Raw genomic sequence first — 22,817 nt, 5'->3', positions numbered from 1 at the left:
AGTCCCTACCTGTTTATTAAATCTCTGTCCTAATCTGTCCTAGTCCTAGTCCCTACCTCTTGATTTAATCTCTGTTTTAATATAAATCCTAGTTCCTATCTCTTGACTGAATCTCTGTCCTAATCTAAATCCTTGTACCTACCTCTTGATTTAATCTCTGTCCTAATCTAAATCCTCATACCTACCTCTTGACTGAATCTCTGTCCTAATCTGAGTCCTAGTCTCTACCTCTTGATTTAATCGCTGTCCTAATCTAAGTCCTAGTCCCTAACTCTTTATTAAATCTCTGTCCTAATCTAAATCCTAGTCCTAGTCCCTAGCTCTTGACTGAATCTCTGAAATGCTGTCGTAATCTAAATCCTAGTCCCTACCTCTTGATTGAATCTCTGTCCTAATCTAAGTCCTAGTCCCTACCTCTTTATTAAATCTCTGTCCTAATCTAAGTCCTAGTCCTAGTCCCTACCTCTTGATTGAATCTCTGTCCTAATCTAAATCCTAGTCCCTACCTCTTTATTAAATCTCTGTCCTAATCTAAGTCCTAGTCCTAGTCTCTACCTCTTGATTTAATCGCTGTCCTAATCTAAATCCTAGTCCCTAACTCTTTATTAAATCTCTGTCCTAATCTAAATCCTAGTCCTAGTCCCTACCTCTTGATTGAATATATGTCCTAATCTAAGTCCTAGTCCCTACCTCTTGATTGAATCTCTGTCCTAATCTAAGTCCTAGTCCCTACCTCTTTATTAAATCTCTGTCCTAATCTAAATCCTAGTCCTAGTCCCTACCTCTTGATTGAATCTCTGTCCTAATCTAAATCCTAGTCCCTACCTCTTTATTAAATCTCTGTCCTAATCTAAGTCCTTGTCCTAGTCTCTATCTCTTGATTTAATCGCTGTCCTAATCTAAGTCCTAGTCCCTAACTCTTTATTAAATCTATGCCCTAATCTAAATCCTAGTCCTAGTCCCTACCTCTTGATTGAATCTCTGTCCTAATCTAAATCCTAGTCTCTACCTCTTGATTTAATCTCTGTCCTAATCTAAGTCCTAGTCTCTACCTCCTGATTTAATCTCTGTCCTAATCTATGTCCTAGTCTCTACCTCTTGATTTAATCTCTGTCCTAATCTAACTCCTAGTCTCTACCTCCTGATTTAATCTCTGTCGTAATCTATGTCATAGTCTCTACCTCTTGATTGAATCTCTGTCCTAATCTAAATCCTAGTCTCTACCTCTTGATTTAATCTCTGTCCTAATCGAAGTCCTAGTCTCTACCTCCTGATTGAATCTTTGTCCTAATCTAAGTCCTAGTCTCTACCTCTTGATTTAATCTCTGTCCTAATCTAAATCCTAGTCTCTACCTCTTGATTTAATCTCTGTCCTAATCTAAGCCCTAGTCTCTACCTCCTGATTTAATCACTGTCCTAATCTAAATCCTAGTCTCTACCTGTTGATTGAATCTTTGTCCTAATCTAAATCCTAATCTCTACCTCTTTATTAAATCTCTGTCTTAATCTAAGTCCTAGTCTCTACCTCTTGATTGAATCTCTGTCTTAATCTAAGTCCTAGTCCCTACCTCTTTATTAAATCTCTGTCCTAATGTAAATCCTAGTGCTTACCTGTTGAGCATTTACATATATGAAGGAAGTGGATCAGTGTAGATCAGGGATGGGCAACTTTGATGGAGGTGGGGGCCGCAAACAAACTGAACTCATCATGAGGGGCCGCAGTGGTTCGTGGGTCTGCGTACCAACATTGATATATACACTACCAGTCAAAAGTTTGGACACACCTACTCATTCAAGGGTTTTTCTTTATTTTTACTATTTTTTACATTGTAGAATAATAGTGAAGACATAAAAAATATTAAATAACACATATGGAATCATGTAGTAACCAGAAAAGTGTTAAAGAAATCCAAATATATGTTATATTTGAGATTCTTCAAATAGCCACCCTTTGCCTTGATGACAGCTTTGCACACTCTTGGCCAGGAAGAACTCTTCATGGCATCACCATCACTCTTTCTCTCTCTCTCTCTCTCTCTCTCTCTCTCTCTCTCTCTCTCTCTCTCTCTCTCTCTCTCTCTCTCTCTCTCTCTCTCTCTCTCTCTCTCTCTCTCTCAGATGTCTGGGACACCACCCCCAGTACGTCCTAGGAAGCCATCAGGGATAAGAGTCATGCCCCATGATGGTCAACTTCCTTCCCATGGCAACGCAAAGGTGTTCAAAGGTGTGTGTGTGTGTGTACTGTATGTGTGCGTGCGTGCGTGTGTGTGTGTTGTTTAAGCTGACATCTATGTTATGTTTCTTGTCAGTGAATGGGGCCAGTAGTGAGCCAAAGCACACATCTCGAGGACATGCAGAGAGAGAGGTGGTATGTATCTGTGTGTGTGTGTTCATACAGTATGTTTGCAACTGTGCTTGTGCATGTGTGTGAGTGTCTGCTAATGTGTGTCTGCGTGTGTCTTTGTGTGTGTGTGTGTGCATGTGAGTGTGTGAATGTGTGTGTGTGTGTGTGCGTGCGTGTGTGTCTGTGCGTGTGTGCGCGTGTGTGTGTGTGTGCACGTGTGTGCGTGTGTATGTGTCTGTGTGTTTGCATGGCTGCTTGCAGAACACTTCTCTCACCAGCCCACTGCATTGATGTGATTGGTTTTGCTGGGATGCCGTGTGTCCTTCCTTCAGGAGATCCTAAACCACTGTTTTGAGGACGTGGAGCGCTTCATGGGCCGCCTGCAGCGGGCCGCTGAGGCTCAGAGGATCCTCAACCAGACCAAGAAGAGGAAGAGCAGAACAAGCAAGAAGAAGAAGCAGGATGGTGAGAGAGAGAGAGAGAGAGATAGAGAGATAGAGAGAGATACTGTATATATACATAATGACATTTGAAATGTCTTTATTCTTTTGGAACGTCAGAGTGTAATGTTTACTGTTACTATTTATTGTCTATTTCACTTTTGTTTACTATCTACTTCACTTGCTTTGGCAAGGTTAACATACGTTTCCCATGCCAATAAAGCCCTTAAATTGAAGAGAGAGAGAGAGAGAGAGAGAGTGAGAGAGAGAGAGAGAGAGAGAGAGAGAGAGAGAGAGATAGAGTGTGTCACGGTCGTTGATGAACGGGTCAGACCAAGGCGCAGCGTGAAATGCATAAATGTTTATTGTACTGAATAAACATACAAAACAACAAAAGGCAACGAAACGTGACGTCGGAAGGCTAAACACTAACAAGCCAAACACACCGAACACAAACAAGATCCCACAACACAGGCAGGAAAACTGGCTGCCTAAGGATGATCTCCAATCAGAGACAACGAGCGACAGCTGCCTCTGATTGGGAATCACACCAGGCCAAACATAGACATAGAAACATATAATCACCACATAGAAAAACCCACACATATATTCACACCCTGACCAAACTAACTAGGGCGGCAGGTAGCTTAGTGGGTAAGAGCGTTGGGCCAGTAACCGAAAGGTCGCTGGTTCTAATCCCCGAGCCGACTAGGTGAAAAATCTGTCGATGTGCCCTTGAGCAAGGCTCTTAACCCTAATTGCTCTGGATAAGAGCATCTGCTAAATGACCAATTATTTATTATTAACTAGAGTCTATAGGTCAGGGCGTGACAGAGAGAGAGAGAGAGAGAATAAAGAAAGAGAGATAGAGTTAGGTGGTAAACAGCTGTTGGATGGGGCTGGAGAAATGTATCCACTCTCAAATGAGACCAAAATTATAGTTTTAACCATGTGTTTTGGCTGTACAGTGTTTGTTTACAATTACATTGTTTACAAACATTGGAGTAAATAAAACAAGCTTATATTTTGGGTTCTGATGGGGTACAGCTCATGAGGCATTTATAAGTTATATTCTTCAATAATCAATGGGCATACACTACCGGTCAAAAGTTTTAGAACACCTACTCATTCAAGGGTTTTTCTTTATTTTTACTATTTTCTACATTGTTGAATAATAGTGAAGACCTCACAACTATGAAATAACTAATATGGAATCATGTAGTAACCAAAATAGTGTTAAACAAATCATAATATATGTTATACTTGAGATTCTTCAAATAGCCACCCTTTTCCTTGATGACAGCTTTGCACATTCTTGGCATTCTCTCAACCAGCTTCATGAGGTACTCACCTGAAATGCATTTCAATTAACAGGTGTGCCTTCTTAAAAATTAATTTGTGGAATTTCTGTGATTTATTTAGAATTCAAGGCATACTTAACCAGCATGGCTACCACAGCATTCTGTAGCGATACGCCATCCCATCTGGTTTGGGCTTAGTGGGACTATCATTTGTTTTTCAACAGGACAATGACCCAACACACCTCCAGGCTGTGTAAGGGCTATTTTACCAAGAAGGAGAGTGATGGAGTGCTGCATCAGATGACCTGGCCTCCACAATCCCCTGACAAGCATTTCGCTTCACCCGCAATAACATCTACTAAACATGTGTATGTGACTAATAAAATGTGATTTGATTTGATTTGACCTCAACCAAATTGAGATGGTTTGGGATGAGTCGGACCACAGAGTGAAGGAAAAGCAGGCAACAAGTGCTCAGCATATGTGGGAACTCCTTCAAGACTGTTGGAAAAGCCTTCCAGGTGAAGCTGGTTGAGAGAATGCCAAGAGTGTGCAAAGCTGTCATCAAGGCAAAGGGTGGCTATTTGATTTGTTCAACACTTTATTGGTTACTACATGATTCCATATGTGTTATTTCATAGTTTTGATGTCTTCACTATTATTCAACAATGTAGAAAATAGTAAAAATAAAGAAAAACCCTTGAATGAGTAGGTGTTCTAAAACCTTTGACCGGTAGTGTATATAATTAATTTAAATAAAAAATGTATGTAGCAATCGCAGGGCCCAATCAAGTTACAGCACAAACAGGACGCTCTTCAAGACAGTGTAGAGGTATACTTACTGTAACATTGGCCAGTGGAACTGTGAAGTGGCACCTCAAGAAGTGATGAATAGGAGGAATGGTCTGGTGAAAGGAAGAAAGTTGTGATTGTGTTCTGGGTACTATTCTCACATGTTATCTCATTTCTGAATCACCATCATAGTTGATTGTTTTGTGTTTTGTGTGCAGATGATCTGCTGACCCTGAAAGCCTGCCCTCCGCCTGAGGAGGAGTTTGTTGACATTTTTCAGAAAGTCAAGTACTCCTTCTGTCTGCTGGTGAGACCATGTGGTGGAATAACAGAGGCATTTGTTTCTGTCTATTGTCCCTCTCTGTCACACTCCATCAATCTTTCGTATGTAAGGCTAATTTCTTACCAATGTTCTCACCTCAGTATACGCCGGGGTATTGGTAACGTTCTCGACTCTGGACAACACATGTCCCCTTGGAGACGGGGTTCCAGCATCCTTACATATTTTATGCTCTCTGTCTATCTACCAATCTGTTCCTACATCTGTCTGCCCTCTGTCTATCTCCCTATCTGTTCCTACATCTGTCCTATCATGTAATAAAAATATAGATTGGATGTGTGTTTTCCCTTAAAAAAAAAGAAGCTCAGTACTTTCCTCCATTTTAGTATCTATAGCTCAGTTAGTAGAGCATGGTGCTGGCAACGGCAGGCTTCCATTCCCAGGACCACCTGTACATCGGATCTATGTACGCATGACTGTAAGCTGCTTTGGAGAAAAGCATCTGCTAAATAGCATATATTATAATTATATTATTTTGCTTTCAGGACCGCCTGAAGTCATCCATCACAGAGCCTTCTTCTGGGGAGCTGCTGCATCACGTCTTTATTCCACTGGGCCTGGTAGGTATTTACTAGCCTGGTCCTAGACCTGTCCACTGGTCCCAGACCTGTCCACTGGGCCTGGTAGGTATTTACTAGCCTGGTCCTAGACCTGTCCACTGGTCCCAGACCTGTCCACTGGGCCTGGTAGGTATTTACTAGACTGATCCCAGATCTGTCTACTGGGCCTGGTAGGTATTTACTAGACTGATCCCAGACCTGTCCACTGGTCCCAGACCTGTCCACTGGGCCTGGTAGGAATTTACTAGCCTGGTCCCAGACTTGTCCTCTGGTCCCAGATCTGTCCACTGGGCCTGGTAGGAATTTACTAGACTGATCCCAGATCTGTCTACTGGGCCTGGTAGTTATTTACTAGCCTGGTCCCAGACTTGTCCTCTGGTCCCAGATCTGTCCACTGGGCCTGGTAGGAATTTACTAGACTGATCCCAGATCTGTCCACTGATCCTGGTAGGAATTTACTAGCCTGATCCCAGATCTGTCCACTGATCCTGGTAGGAATTTACTAGTCTGGTCCCAGATCTGTCCACTGGGCCAGGTAGGAATTTACTAGCCTGGTCCCAGATCTGTCCACTGGGCCTGGTAGGAATTTCCTAACCTGGTCCCAGATCTGTGTGTTCTGTATAGCCAACTCTATTTTTCGCTGACAATGCAGTACCAACAGACTTGGGATCAGGCTAGATGTTCACGCCTCATCAGCACAGCCACAGGCTACCAAACCAGCAAGACTATCTGGACAAGGGCACTGATACTAAAGATTTTTATAACGAACCCAAGATAGACCACAGCCTGTAATTTCCAATGGGAGCCAATTAATCATAGTGGGCAGAACAAGCAAGGAGGTGGCAGAGCCTAGCACGAGCTAGCGAGATCCTATCGGCGCATTCTAGCATGTATTTGCATAATTCCATTAGAGAATGCCTACTCTGTGAAGTGCGCATGTGTAATAACTCAATCCACCTTTGGACTCCTTCTAAACAACGCATATTTTAGAAACTTTGGCAAATGGTAAAGTCTACAAAACTTAGTCCACTCTGTTCGTAACAAATTATAGTTTTGGGAACAGAAACTGTATTGAGATCAAATGTTTCTGTGATGAGAAAATGTGCAGAAATGTCGGCCAAAATCCATCTTGCTCCATCTTCTCCCACTGCCGGCCACTGGACTTCCTCTCACTACCATATTTGGTAGTGAGTGGAAACGCCAAGTGGATGCTTCACATTTATACATCCGGTGAAATATCTGGCTCATTGTTCTATCTGTGGTACTGTATGATTATCTGTCTGTCTGTCTCTCTCTGTCTCTGTCTGTCTGTGTCTGTCTGTGTCTGTCTCTGTCTGTCTGTCTGTCTGTCTCTCTCTGTCTGTCTCTCTCTGTCTGTCACAGGTGGACAGAAGGAGGGATGGATGCATCAGTATTAAGTATGATGTCGATCCATGTCTCTCTCTCTCTCGTCTCAGATGGTGAAGACTACTGGTGGGCCAGAGTTGGGGGCGACTGTGGTCAGTCCAGCCCTGACCAGTGGTGCTGTGTCTCTACTGCAGAAGCACCTGACTGATGAAGAGAAGGAGTTCTGGACCTCCCTAGGGCCTAACTGGACCTTACACTGGTAATAGAATCATATATGTTCTGGACCTCGCTAGGGCCTAACTGGACCTTACACTGGTAATAGAATCATATATGTTCTGGACCTCCCTAGGGCCTAACTGGACCTTACACTGGTAATAGAATCATATATGTTCTGGATCTCCCTAGGGCCTAACTGGACCTTACACTGGTAATAGAATCATATATGTTCTGGACCTCCCTAGGGCCTAACTGGACCTTACACTGGTAATAGAATCATATATGTTCTGGACCTCCCTAGGGCCTAACTGGACCTTACACTGGTAATAGAATCATATATGTTCTGGACCTCCCTAGGGCCTAACTGGACCTTACACTGGTAATAGAATCATATATGTTCTGGACCTCCCTAGGGCCTAACTGGACCTTACACTGGTAATAGAATCATATATGTTCTGGACCTCGCTAGAGCCTAACTGGACCTTACACTGGTAATAGAATCATATATGTTCTGGACCTCCCTAGGGCCTAACTGGACCTTACACTGGTAATAGAATCATATATGTTCTGGACCTCGCTAGAGCCTAACTGGACCTTACACTGGTAATAGAATCATGTTATATAATATATGCCATTTAGCAGACACTTTTATCAAAATCGACTTACAGTCATGCGTGCATACATCATACGTATGGGTGGTCCTGGGAATCGAACCCACTATCATGGTGTGACAAGCACCATGCTCTACCAACTGAACTACAGGGGAAACTGGTGTATGTGTGTGTGTGTGTGTGTGTGTGTGTGTGTGTGTGTGTGTGTGTGTGTGTGTGTGTGTGTGTGTGTGTGTGTGTGTGTGTGTGTGTGTGTGTGTGCGTGTGCGTGTGTGTGTGCATGCGTGTGTCTGTGTGTGTGTATGCATGCCATGCGCGTGTGTGTGTTTGTGTATGTGTATGAACTGCATTTTAGTATGTCTGTGCTTATTGCTGTACAGGTGCCGTATCTTAATTTGAGCCGGTTTCACACAGTAGAAAAAGAATCCTGCAGCAACAGGAAATGTGAATTGTTATGTGGATTATAATTAATGGACATTCTTTGTAGAGGTTGATATATTTTTCGTAAGGGCAAATCAAGTCTAAAATGTTAAAGTTAAATACAAACTTTAGAAGCCTTTTTAAACTTTGAATACGCTACAAGTTTGCATTTCCTGCCGTGCAGGAAAATTCGTACAACAACAGGATTATCAAATGAAGATACGGCATCTGTATGTTCGTGTGTATTTCATTTGCACATTGTCATCCATAGACAAGGCTCAAGGCAGGAATTGACCTTTTGCCTCTCTCTCTCTCCCAGCTCCCAGCTTGTTGAGTCTGTTCCTCCATACTCACCTGTCTTTCTGGATGGATGGCAGCCTGAGGCCTTTGACCCAGAAGGTCAACTTTGGGAGGACCCAATCAAGTCACAGCACAAACAGGACGCTCTTCAAGACAGTGTAGGGGTATACTTACTGGAACGTTGGCCAGTGGAACTGTGTGTCACCCTAATTCGATTTTTAATGGATTTGATTTTAATTGATTTGATTATTCCTTCTTATTCCTTCCCTAATTTAGGACCATCCTGATCAGGCAGAGGAAGGCCCCAGCTCAGTCCAGCACGCTGACGAATCGTATGTTTCTGAGATCCCCAATAACTGCTGTGATACTTTTTGTTTACTGATTCATACAGTTCACAACATGGGCAAACACAGTTTCCCCACTGATTATGGCACCTTTCACCTTTTGAGCTTGAATCCAAGAACTTCCTGTGCACATAAAACAGTGTGTTTTTTAAAAGTTGTTACCTGTATATTATTAATATATTTAATATATAATATATATATAATTATTAATAATACATCATTAATTTAGTAAAACAGTAAGTCTTTAAAACTAGTTTCCATTACTACCATGTTATTAACTCTTTATTCCATGCTGTAATGAACAGTCCTACTGTTTTTCAAAACACCATCAATATTACAAAGAAACAACATCTGTGTGTGAGAGATTACAGGCAACACCAACTGATCACAGTTAAATGGGGGTTTCGTTAATCTCCACCCTTCTCTTCATGTGCACATTCCCCATCATGGATTTACCAATGTTGGAAACTCCCTCCAGCCAATGCTTAGACCAATCCAATGCTTAAATCCATTATGAGGAGTGACTGTCAGCCTTCTCCTCCAAAACGCCTGAGAAGTTGGCGAGGAGATTGGATATGAGGAATCGAGGAAATACAATTGAGATTGAGCCTAGGACTATCTGATACAACTGAGATTGACCCTAGGACTGTCTGATACAGCTGAGATAGACCCTAGGACTGTCTGATACAACTGAGATTGACCCTAGGACTGTCTGATATAATTGAGATTGACCCTAGGACGGTCTGTTTCTCCTCCAGAGATGGCAGTGAGCTTCCACCTGAGGGTGAGAGAATGTTCAGCTGCAGCTACGACTTTGTTGCCAGGAACAGCAGTGAACTCTCCGTACTGCAGGGAGAAACTCTGGAGGTTTTTATTCTAGAATATTTGTATTACATGACAACACTGAATTGAACTGTATTGAATTGTCCTGCTTACTTAAAAGATCTCACAAATCAATTCCATTCAGTGAGCTTTATTTGCTTGATTCAGTATATCTTACATTGGCAAGAACACACAGAGGGAACACATTATTTATAACAACAAGTTAATCAAAATTCCATATCATAAATAAACATCCTAATTCAAATCCTCTCTTGTTTAGGTGATTGAGTCATCAAAGCGTTGGTGGAAGTGCCGCAATCGCTTTGACCAGGTTGGGTTTGTTCCCTTCAACATTCTGGAGCCTCTGTCCGCCCTCAACAACAACCATAGGGATAGCCCAGTGGTACTCAGACAGTCTAAGGTAATGGACACACACACACACACACACACACACACGGTTGACACTGTTTCCACAGTAACGGTGCCTCTTTACAATGATGTGATACAACTTTGATATGAAGTCTCCTGAGTGACGCAGTGGTCTAAGGCACTGCATCGCAGTGCTAACTGTGCCACTAGAGATCCTGGTTCGAATCCAGGCTCTGTCGCAGCCGGCCGCGACCGGGAGACTCATGGGCGGCGCACAATTGGTCCAGGGTAGGGGAGGGAATGGCCGGCAGGGATGTAGCTCAGTTGATAGAGCATGGCGTTTGCAACGCCAGGGTTGTGGGTTCGATTCCCACGGGGGGCCAGTATAAAAAATATATATATATGTATTCACTAACTGTAAGTCGCTCTGGATAAGAGCGTCTGCTAAATGACGTAAATGTAAGTCCCCAGTTGTTGTAGTAAACAAGTATCATGAAATACATGCACCCACAACAGGGCACACTTGTCAGATAAATATCAGCTAGCTAGCTAGTGGTCTGCTTGGCTAGCTGCTTGGCTAAACACAGAATGTCAGCACACTGTTTTCTGATTGGCTAAACGGATCCGTTTCGTCTTCAGCTAATATTTGATGTGTTGAATCTTGGAAACTCCAGCAGCCGACATGAGACGTTCTAAAACTAGGATGTGTAGATCTAGAATGGCATTGATGGGTTCTAAACTTGAAATATGAAATATCCTTATTCATGTTACTGAGGGAGAGAGGAGAAGGCAGAAGGTTTACATTCTGTCAGAACATGTTATTGTTAGATATTAGGTGTCCTATGGAGAGGAGAAGGGCCACAGTCTGGTTTCAGTTGTTGAGTTGTAATTTGAAATACTTGATACACTAGAAGTGAATGGTTATATGTAGGAGGAATGCATATGGGTCAATGGAGGTTGGATAAGAGCCAGGGGCTTGGAGAGTTACTAATTAAGGGAAAAGGGAATCACATGGTTGCGGTCACTGATAAGGGTGGATAGCTGTGGATTAGTGAGGAATGGGGGCCGAGGTCAGGTCAGGTCACATAAAGGGAGAAGGAATAGTTTATTACCCACATCACATAACTTCCTGCCTAGCAACAAAGATGTAATGTTTAGAGAAAAGGAGGAGACTCCATCTAAAGTGGGGTATATATACTTGTGCTGGTGGGAACATGTCTTTGTCTTTCAGCTGGTTGACCCAGTGGGTCAATAAACTTGGTTTGAGCTTTACTAGTCGTCCGTGAGTTTTTACTCTGTTTATTTAGAATCTAACAGCATAAAACTGTCTTGTCTCGGCTGTTGTATCTGAACAGGGCATAATAGACACATATTCACCGACTCATCCGAGTTACCCTGTGTGTTCATGTCTCTGTTTGACAGAAGGTGCCCTTCGCCCCTCCCAAGCACTTCTCCTACACCCCCTTCAGCCCAGAAGGGGCTAACCCCCCCGCCATGCCCCGCCGACCTCAAAGCATGTACCCCTCCACCATGACAGGGGGCGACAGAGACAAAGGTAAGCCTGTCGTTTGGGTGGTCTGTAGTGGTTAGCGTCACCACCCACCTCCAGGTCACATGCATATTTACTGCTGTCGGCATAGGTACACATTCCTCCCTCTGCCCTTTGACACACTCTCCTCCCAGAGCCATGTATTTAGAGAGTTAAGACATTGAGGTTTCTGCATTATGATGCATTTACATGACACTAGAACATTCTATGACAGCCATTTTAGCTCCCCATTAACATTACATGAGGAATATTTACTGAATGTCTTGAATCAGAACAATATTGAAAATTCAAAAAGTTGCCCAGACACTCTAAATACATAGCTCTGGTCTCCTCCGCTGTCCGTTTCATCTCTCTCTCACTCTGTTGAATAAAAAGTAAATAGATTATGACAGGGTTTCCCAGCTGACGGCCCAATTTGTCACTCCAAGTTTTCTTCAATTTTTTTACATTATTTAATTTGTTATTGTTTGACATAAAATACAATCTAGTTGATAATCCCTGGTTTAGGACCACTCTTAATCTAGTTAATGCTCCCTGGTTTAGGACCATTCTGAACCTAGTTAATTCTCCCTGGTTTAGGACCACTCTGAATCTAGTTGATGCTCCCTGGTTTAGGACCACTCTGAACCTAGTTTATGCTCCCTGGTTTAGGACCACTCTGAATCTAGTTGAGGCTCCCTGGTTTAGGACCACTCTGAATCTAGTTGATGCTCCCTGGTTTAGGACCACTCTGAACCTAGTTTATGCTCCCTGGTTTAGGACCACTCTGAATCTAGTTAATGCTCCACCGAGGACCACAATGGAAATAAGCCTTTAGGCTTTTAAAAAACAAAATCAATGAGAGACAGAATAACAACCAATATATCCAGAAAAACGCATGTCAAAAATTGTATTAATTGATTTGCATTTTAATGAGGGAAATAAGTATTTGACCCCCTCTCAATCAGAAAAGTTTCTGGCTCCCAGGTGTCTTTTATACAGGTAACGAGCTGAGATTAGGAGCACACTCTTAAAGGGAGTGCTCCTAATCTCAGTTTGTTACCTGTATAAAAGATACCTGTCCACAGAAGCAATCAATCAATCAGATTCCAAACTCTCCACCATGGTCAAGACCAAAGAGCTCTCCAAGGATGTCACGGACAAGATTGTAGACCTACACAAGCCTGGAATGGGCTATAAGACCATCGCCAAGCAGCTTGGTGAGAAGGTGACAACAGTTGGAAGAAACACAAAAGAACAGTCAATCTCCCTCGGCCTGGGGCTCCATGCAAGATCTCACCTCGTAGAGTTGCAATGATCATGAGAACGGTGAGGAATCAGCCCAGAACTACACTGGAGGATCTTGTCAACGATCTCAAGGCAGCTGGGACCATAGTCACCAAGAAAACAATTGGTAACTCACTAGGCCGTGAAGGACTGAAATCCTGCAGCGCCCACAAGGTCCCCCTGCTCAAGAAAGCACATATACAGGGCCGTCTGAAGTTTACCAATGAACATCTGAATGATTCAGAGGAGAACTGGGTGAAAGTGTTGTGGTCAGATGAGACCAAAATCGAGCTCTTTGGCATCAACTCAACTCGCCGTGTTTGGAGGAGGAGGAATGCTGCCTATGACCCCAAGAACACCATCCCCACCGTCAAACATGGAGGTGGAAACATTATGCTTTGGGGGTGTTTTTCTGCTAAGGGGACAGGACAACTTCACCGCACCAAAGGGATGATGGACGGGGCCATGTACCGTCAAATCTTGGGTGAGAACCTCCTTCCCTCAGCCAGGGCATTGAAAATGGGTCGTGGATGGGTATTCCAGCATGACAATGACCCAAAACACACGGCCAAGGCAATGAAGGAGTGGCTCAAGAAGAAGCACATTAAGGTCCTGGAGTGGCCTAGCCAGTCTCCAGACCTTAATCCCATAGAAAATCTGTGGAGGGAGCTGAAGGTTCGAGTTGCCGAACGTCAGCCTCGAAACCTTAATGACTTGGAGAAGATCTGCAAAGAGGAGTGGGACAAAATCCCTCCTGAGATGTGTGCAAACCTGGTGGCCAACTACAAGAAACATCTGACCTCTGTGATTGCCAACAAGGGTTTTGCCACCAAGTACTAAGTCATGTTTTGCAGAGGGGTCAAATACTTATTTCCCTCATTAAAATGCCATTAAAATTATAGACTGATCATGTCTTTGTAGGTGGGCAAACGTACAAAATCAGCAGGGGATCAAATACTTTTTTCCCTCACTGTACCTAATACACACAAAACTAGTAAGGAATGGAATGTAAGAAAATATACATGGACAAGCAATGACAGTGCGGCATGGACTAAGATACAGTAGAATATTATAGAATAGAATGCAGTATATACATATGAGATGAGTAGTGCAAGATATGTAAACATGATTAAAGTGACTGTAAACATTATTAAAGTAACTAGTGTTCCATTTCTTAAAGTGGCCAGTGATTTCAGTAGGCAGCAGCCTCTAATGTGCTAGTGATGGCTATTTAACAGTCTGATGGCCTTGAGATAGAAGCTGTTTTTCATAATGTAACTGCTATAACAAAGATATGACTGTCTTCTAGACATAATGTAACTGCTATAACAAACTGTCTGTTCTCTGTCTTCTAGACATAATGTAACTGCTATAACAAACTGTCTGTTCTCTGTCTTCTAGACATAATGTAACTGATATAACAAACTGTCTGTTCTCTGTCTTCTAGACATAATGTAACTGATATAACAAACTGTTCTCTGTCTCCACCACAACTCAGTATTGATGTGCAGTTCACTAACAATTAGATTTTACTGTGAAGAGACAGAATCATTAGATCATTTGTTTTGGTTCTGTCCATTTCTAGCTTGTTTTTGGACAAAAGTCCAGGAATGGCTAAAGGATTGCAAAATTTACCTGGAGCTAACCTTGCAGATAGCATTACTGGGTGATCTGAAAAGTCATAGTCAATCGATCAATAATATAATAATACTTTTAGCAAAATTATTTATTTTTAATTCACAATCTGTAGAAGCAATGAGAATAGAAATATTCAGAACTTTTGTAAAACATCACAGTACAGTTGAAATATATATGGCAAATAGAAATCCTATATGGATGGTGTTAAGAGATAGATGGGAGGTGTTGAATGGAGTTGAAGGATGGGACTAATAACAAATAACAACAAATATTAACAAGATAACTAATAATGTAAGCATACTGTGTCCATAATAAGTATATAGGTTGTATGTTGGGAGCTTTTGGGAAAGAGCACAGTTAGAAAGATATGGCATATAGAAGCAAACCGGATGGACATCATGAAAATGATCGGAGAGGTTGAGAGTAGAAGAAGTTCAGGAGCAAAAACAAATAAAATAGAATTATTGTAAAATTGACTGTGTCCATAAAATGTAGATAGTAAGTATAAGCTGGAAGTAGAGGCCTAAGCATTGTTGTTCACTAATTTACCCCAAGTAGGGAAAGGATGGCGGGGTTGAAAAGTAATAAAGGGGAGTATATATATAAAAAACATGGGGGATTGGAAGTGATGCAGAAAATTACATTGATGGAAGTTACAATCTATCTGCAATATTAAGCTGATCTACCACCCCCCCCCCCCCCCCCCCCCCCCCAAAAAAAAAAAAATGACTCGTTCATTTAACTATTTCGTTTGGCCTGCTAGTGCTGACCACAATGAGTGCTCAGCGGCTCCAGAGACGTACTCCGACCACCAACTGTCTGGCATATGTCGCAGGGAAATAGATCATGAGTATAGAGAAGAAAAATACATGTTTAGAACTGATCATTGATCTCATGGTGCAAGAATGAAGGTAAATAATTGATTATTGAATGGTATGATGGACACAGCTTTGTAGAACCAAAACATACACAGCCTCTGCTCAACAAACCAAAACTTTTGGGGGGCTGCAGTTTATGAACCACATTGTGCTTATCACCCTCAAGACAGTCAAGCAATGCATTCCGCCAAGAGTAGTTCACAATCTAGTCCAAGAGTTGTTCACAATCTAGTCTGGTTGCAGCCACAACTAGACCTTGTTTCAAATGGATCAATCATGTTTTTATTTGTATGCCTGGCAGTCAATAAATGTAGATGGTTTAAACCTTTGACATGTCTCAGTCACACAGCTCCAATGAGCCCCTTATGGTGAACGACATGTGAACGAGAGAGGCTTGTAGAATCATTACTCTTTTGAGTTTTCAGTTCATCGTTCGCTGGTAGGGGGTTCCTGCATGCTTTGGGCATTACTGACTCAAATGAACGAAATTAGTCGAAAGATTTGTTCTTTTGACTGAATGAGTCTAAAAGATCAGAGTCAGTAAAAAGAGCCAAACTTTCCATCACTACAACTCGCTGGCTGGAGGCGGGACTTACAACTAGCAGGTGGAAGAGAATATCTCTGATTGGGTAGAAACGTAGGGGTGATTGAATGATGAGCTGTCAGACATTCTAGCTAAAGGGACAAACTAGGGTTGGATAGGGAAATACTAAATCTGAATGTGTGGCCGTTTTAACAATCATACCAGGATAGTCCACAATGGCACCCTATTCCCTATATAGTGTACTACTCATTTTATTACCATTCAATACCAAAAATAGTGCACTATAAAGGGAATAGGGTGCCATTTGTGATCCACACTAGCACTCCTCTTATCAGGAACTCTCTGTGTTTTCTGTTCATAGCACTGCAGACTGTCTGGGTACTTCTAAAGGTTTAGTGGTTGTCTTATACCTGCATGTACTGTATCCTGATAATATATACCCACTCTAGATCCCTCTGGATAAAAGGGCTTCAATGACTACAATGTAAAGGCAATGTAATGCCTAACCCTAAAGCTGTGTAATCCAAGTCAATGTAGTCAATGTGATGCCTAAACCTAAAGCTGTGTAGTCAATGTGTGTGTGTGTGTGTGTGTGACCCCTGTGTGACCCCAGGCTTCATGGTGAATGATGAGCTCCTCCAGCAGCTGGCCAACAGCAGGGCGGGGTCCATCCGTCCCCTGGTGATCCCCCGCACCACAGACACCTCGGCCCCCCTGGACTACCAGTCCCCTCCTGCTGAGGTAGAGGGCTGGCTGAGAGGGAAGGGCTTCACTGAGCCGTGAGTGGTGTAGTGGAGCTAGTTCAGTCAACTACAGTATACTTCATATACACTATACTTATGTCTATCCTTTCTAGCATGGCCATTATGAAGACCACCTTGCCTTACTCTGCCCTATCTCTCTCTCTCTATTTAGGACAGTAACACTTCTGACCACCTTACTCTGCCCTATCTCTCTCTCTCTATTCAGGACAGTAACACTTCTGACCACCTTACTCTGCCCTATCTCTCTCTCTATTCAGGACAGTAACACTTCTGACCACCTTACTCTGCCCTATCTCTCTCTATTCAGGACAGTAACACTTCTGACCACCTTACTCGGCCCTATCTCTCTCTCTCTATTCAGGACAGTAACACTTCTGACCACCTTACTCGGCCCTATCTCTCTCTCTCTATTCAGGACAGTAACACTTCTGACCACCTTACTCTGCCCTATCTCTCTCTCTCTATTCAGGACAGTAACACTTCTGACCACCTTACTCTGCCCTATCTCTCTCTCTCTATTCAGTACAGTAACACTTCTGACCACCTTACTCTGCCCTATCTCTCTCTCTCTATTCAGGACAGTAACACTTCTGACCACCTTACTCTGCCCTATCTCTCTCTCTCTATTCAGGACAGTAACACTTCTGACCACCTTACTCTGCCCTATCTCTCTCTCTCTATTCAGGACAGTAACACTTCTGACCACCTTACTCTGCCCTATCTCTCTCTCTCTATTCAGGACAGTAACACTTCTGACCACCTTACTCTGCCCTATCTCTCTCTCTATTCAGGACAGTAACACTTCTGACCACCTTACTCTGCCCTATCTCTCTCTCTCTATTCAGGACAGTAACACTTCTGACCACCTTACTCTGCCCTATCTCTCTCTCTCTATTCAGGAAAGTAACACTTCTGACCACCTTACTCTTCCCTATCTCTCTCTCTCTATTCAGGACAGTAACACTTCTGACCACCTTACTCTGCCCTATCTCTCTCTCTCTATTCAGGACAGTAACACTTCTGACCACCTTACTCTGCCCTATCTCTCTCTCTCTATTCAGGACAGTAACACTTCTGATCACCTTACTCTGCCCTATCTCTCTCTCTCTCTATTCAGGACAGTAACACTTCTAACCACCTTACTCTGCCCTATCTCTCTCTCCATTCAGGACAGTTACACTGCTGGGGAGACTCACTGGTGCTGAGCTCTTTGCCCTGAGTAAAGAGGACCTGCGTATGTTTTCACCAGAGGAGGGTGCCAGAGTGTACAGCCAGATGATGGTGCAGAAGGCTTTACTGGAGGTACAAGCAACCCCATTGACTGGCCACCCTATTGATTGGCAACCCCATTAACTAGCAACCACATTGACTGACAACCCCATTGACTGGCAACCCCATTGACTTGAAGCCCCATTGACTGGTAACCCCATACACTGGCAACCCCATTGACTGGTAACCCCATTGACTGGTAACCCCATTGACTGGCAACCCCATTTACTGGCAACCCTATTGACTGGCAACCCCATTCTCACCTGATTTACGCACCATTCTCACCCCATTCTCACCCCATTCTTTCCCCGATTCAACCCTATTCTCATCACATCTCCTGACTTATAGTGTTGTATCAAAACACATCACTTCCTCAGTACTCTTATTTCTCCTCTCCCTCTGTCTTCCTTCTCTTCTGGTTGACACAACTCTCACATTATAGATAGATCCTTGGTTCCCATCCTCTTCCCTCTCTCCTTCTCTCCCTCTCTCTCCTCTTCTCTCTCTCCTTCTCTCCCTCTCTCTCCTCTTCCCTCTCTCTCCTCTTCCCTCTCTCCTTCTCTCCCTCTCTCTCCTCTTCCCTCTCTCCTTCTCTCCCTCTCTCCTCTTCCCTCTCTCCTTCTCTCCCTCTCTCCTTCTCTCCCTCTCTCTCCTCTTCCCTCTCTCCTTCTCTCCCTCTCTCTCCTCTTCCCTCTATCCTTCTCTCCCTCTCTCCTCTTCCCTCTCTCCTTCTCTCCCTCTCTCTCCTCTTCCCTCTCTCATTCTCTCCCTCTCTCTCCTCTTCCCTATTATGTGTGACTACAGGGAGTCTCTGGGAGTTTCTGGGTGCAGATGCAGCAATACTTCTAATGATGGACTTGTGTTAGATGTGTGCACACATTACATTTACATTTTCGTCATTTAGCAGACGCTCTTATCCAGAGCAACTTACAAATTGGTGCATTTACCTTATGATAGCCAGTGGGACAACCACTTTACAATATATATATATATTATTATTTTGTTGGGGGGGGGGGGGGGGGGGGGGTAGAAGGATTACTTTTATCCTATCCCAGGTATTCCTTAAAGAGGTGGGGTTTCAAGTGTCTCCGGAAGGTGGTGAGTGACACATGAATCTCATACAATATATTGTTGGATGGACAAGGTTGTTTAAAACGTTAGTTATGTTAAAATGACTTTCTGTTTTATTGAATGAAGGGAGTGAAGGGAGTAATGTTCCAGTTCTGAATCTAACCAATATATTGTAGGGACCTTAACCCAACACCTAGAAAACTTGGTCAAGAGGTTCGGAACTCTTGGTGTAATGGTTAGGGCGTTGGCTTGACAGTTGCTGGACCAGGGTTTGAGTCCCGGTTAGGGCTACCACTGGGTCTGGGACTACATGTCAGCAGGGGGATGGCGCAAGGAAGGCGTCTCCATCAGAGACGCGTGTACACATGAGGGACTTGGTAAAGAGAAGCGTGGGGACACACTCTCCAGAAGGAAGGGGGTAATGACCGTTACACCAAGAGGTCCGAAACCCTCTTGACGAGGTCGCTAGGTGTTGGCTTGACAGTCGCTGGACTTGGGTTGGAGTCCCAGTCTGGACTACCCCCTGAGTTCACTACAATATCACATCACATACTGTCTCACTGAAAGTCAGAGTAGTTCACTCACATTTCATAATTTCACCAACCAGTAGTGACTTGTACTTTGCTACAGACAACATAGGCTAACGTTAGCAAAGTAACTCTACCAGCTCCCTAACGTTAGCAAAGTAACTCTACTAGCTCCCTAACATTAGCAAAGTAACTCTACCAGCTCCCTAACGTTAGCAAAGTAACTCTACTAGCTCCCTAACGTTAGCAAAGTAACTCTACTAGCTCCCTAACGTTAGCAAAGTAACTCTACTAGCTCCCTAACATTAGCAAAGTAACTCTACTAGCTCCCTAACGTTAGCAAAGTAACTCTACTAGCTCCCTAACGTTAGCTAAGTAACTCTACTAGCTCCATAACAGACTGTATTTCCTCCTTTCTTTCTCCATTTCTATTAGGATGTCCGCAAATCCACAGAGCTGGAGGCAATGATGGAGAAACAGAAGCAGAAGGTGGACTTCCAGCTGGAGAGCAGGAGGCTGTGAACAACAACAAGCTATACACATGTATAACACTGATACACAGATATCACTAGTTGATGGACGCCAACACAATAACTTCACTGTCACTGATTAAGAGGACACACAAACTCACTAACATTGTCTGTATGGATACTCTGATACAGAGATTTACCTTTTAAAGGGATAGTTCACCCAAACTACAAAATGACTTGGTTTCCTTAAGGCGTCCACATGCTTCCCAGCTGAAACAGTTCAGAAGAGCTTGTGCATATATTATGATTACATTTTGTGACATTTTTGTTAGTTTTGGACTTCGGTGAGGTTTTCTTCGCCTGTTCGGGAAAATATTCATTGAGAAATACTGCACCAAAAATCTTAGTTAGATGTAAAATTGCGCAACTAAGATCTCCTCTGAAAAAATCTCAAAATTAATGACAGATTTCTTGAGTTACAGTATCTTAGATTAATTCTGACTATTTTGAGGAAGTGTATACTGGCTACGGCGTCTCAAAGTGGACAAACAGTACTATTGCCGCTTTTGTCTAGTTTTTCAAGTGAATGTCTTTTAATGGAGTATGCACACTCGTTCAGTGCGGCTAGACGAGTTCAGAAAACTGAAGCATGCTGACACCTTTACCCTGTAAGCAGTCTATGAACAAGGCAAGACAGCTATCCATGCTTTGGTTTTGTTTACTTGGCCATAGTCTCTAAATGCTAACTTCTTAGCATTTTTATCAAAGAAACAGGATGGCAATAGTCAAAACCAAGTCAATATCCCCAAATATTAGCATTTTATGTGTTTCATGGGGAAACTATCCATTTAGATTTGCCTTATTATTCTGTCTCACATAAGCTGCAAGACACTATTGCTCCTTTAAAATAATATTTATTTGATTTTGTTACATATCATGCTCCTTAACACTAGAAGCGCCTTTCCTTTCAGCCTATAAGAACCCACTAGAGAACATGGAGAACGTTTCCTGGAGTCCATTTAGCATATGTATCAGATGCAAATCAACCCTCAAGGTGGTCAAACATAAGAACCAAGGCTTGATAAATAGTGCATAAACTATTGTAAAAGGATTAATTGCATGAAGAAATATTTGTGGAAATATATCCATGAAAAAATATAACAACGATAGTTATTTGTTTAGATAGAGTAAAGGATATGTTTTGTATAATTCTACAAAGTCCTAGTGAAAAACGAAGGCCTAAAGCCAATTTTCAACACTTCCAGCCAATAATGCATCAACATTTTAACAGTCTAATAAATACATTTAATATATGCTTTCGGAAGAATAATACTTTGGTTGTGTTTATAAAGGTCTTAGGTAACATTAGAAAACTAAAAAACTTGTATTTCAAAGAACATAATAGCATTTTCATCAGTTTATGTTACTCTAGGCTATTAGTAAGTTGGGTTCAGTAGTTTATGTTACTCTAGGCTATAAGTAAGACATGTTCATTAGTTTATGTTACTCTAGGCTATAAGTAAGACATGTTCATTAGTTTATGTTACTCTAGGCTATAAGTAAGACATGTTCATTAGTTTATGTTACTCTAGGCTATAAGTAAAAACGAAAAACCACTAGTTCAAGTCCATTAAAATGAAGTCCATTATAATTTAGTTTAGGCAGGTCTAAAGAAACATTTAGGAAATAAGAAAATGTATTTAAAAGGAAACAGAATAGCAGGTTTTACATGTATTATGTTACTAGTCTTTGCTTAGTATCCAGAGCAATGCTGCCGCAGGAGTGGTCATGTGCTGAACATATGGACAGCACAGCTATTCTTGGAAACTGCAAAATATGTTCCTTCTGATACTATATATAAATCAAAAAGTTTTACCTGCATGTGACTCTGAAGGAGGATTTGATAAAGTGATGCTCCTTTCCCTGCATCTGTCAATTACAAGATGCACCCATCTCTTCATGTACAGTTTGACAACTGATAAACTGTCACTCATCAGACTATTGTCAATGTAATCTGGTCTATAGGCTAACTCTTATTATGTGTGAAATTAGTTTAGGTTTAGGTGTAGTTTGATTGGCCGGCTGTGCAGGTCATAGTTTGTTTCCCCTTGCTCATCAACTTTGATAGAGTCAAGGATATGTTTTGCATTATTCTAAAGGCCTACTGCAACACATAACATGTTTTAGTTGACCTTACAATACACGTGATTAGTAACAGAGTTATAGTAAATAAAACAGTCCTGTAACAGCTTTTTACAAAGTAAAACGTAAAAGGGAATGGTATCACGGTCAAATTATTAACATGAGCACCAACGCTGGTAATAGGCATAACACAAACTCCTCATTACAGTGTTGTTGTTCAACATTAAATCTACCTCTTCACCCTGGATACCAGTCCATACATTGGCTGTAAAAGTGGGAAAGAACAGACAAGCATATAACTGTAGCTATGTGGTCTTTACTTGAGTGTGTTTCAGCAGGGTGAGGTCAGACAGATGCTTCCCCAAGTCAGTGTTTTTCTGAACTCATAAAATCCTTTACACAATCTGATGGGATGGATGTTCAACCCCATTAAAATGACCATAGGGTATATATAAGTTACGGAATTATTATGGTGGATCAAACTGCACAGGTA

The 22,817-nt window shown here is 42.3% G+C and overlaps 1 protein-coding gene across 2 annotated transcripts in view; it reads left to right on the top strand.

Moving 5' to 3' along the window:
- Positions 1-22,177, top strand: part of LOC311124501 (epidermal growth factor receptor kinase substrate 8-like protein 1) — a 25,410-nt gene extending 3,233 nt beyond the window's left edge. The window contains exons 2-15 of one of the 2 annotated variants that reach the window (XM_084198639.1): positions 2,119-2,224; positions 2,310-2,368; positions 2,677-2,809; positions 5,096-5,184; positions 5,703-5,777; positions 7,235-7,383; positions 8,691-8,829; positions 8,948-9,003; positions 9,774-9,882; positions 10,118-10,258; positions 11,629-11,761; positions 16,695-16,860; positions 18,015-18,147; positions 20,148-22,177. In XM_084198639.1, coding sequence (XP_084054765.1) covers positions 2,119-2,224; positions 2,310-2,368; positions 2,677-2,809; positions 5,096-5,184; positions 5,703-5,777; positions 7,235-7,383; positions 8,691-8,829; positions 8,948-9,003; positions 9,774-9,882; positions 10,118-10,258; positions 11,629-11,761; positions 16,695-16,860; positions 18,015-18,147; positions 20,148-20,234 — 1,575 coding nt within the window. In that variant the 3' untranslated portion in view covers positions 20,235-22,177. Of the gene's footprint in view, positions 1-2,118; positions 2,225-2,309; positions 2,369-2,676; positions 2,810-5,095; positions 5,185-5,702; positions 5,778-7,234; positions 7,384-8,690; positions 8,836-8,947; positions 9,004-9,773; positions 9,883-10,117; positions 10,259-11,628; positions 11,762-16,694; positions 16,861-18,014; positions 18,148-20,147 lie in introns of both variants that reach the window. The other variant, XM_084198638.1, reaches the window with a different exon arrangement.
- The last annotated feature ends 640 nt before the right edge of the window (positions 22,178-22,817 follow it).

The sequence above is a fragment of the Coregonus lavaretus genome (assembly GCF_964263955.1).
Source record: "Coregonus lavaretus genome assembly, contig: HAP1_SCAFFOLD_387, whole genome shotgun sequence".
NCBI classification, from domain to species: Eukaryota; Metazoa; Chordata; class Actinopteri; order Salmoniformes; family Salmonidae; genus Coregonus; species Coregonus lavaretus.
This window is presented reverse-complemented; position numbering and strand designations above follow the sequence as displayed.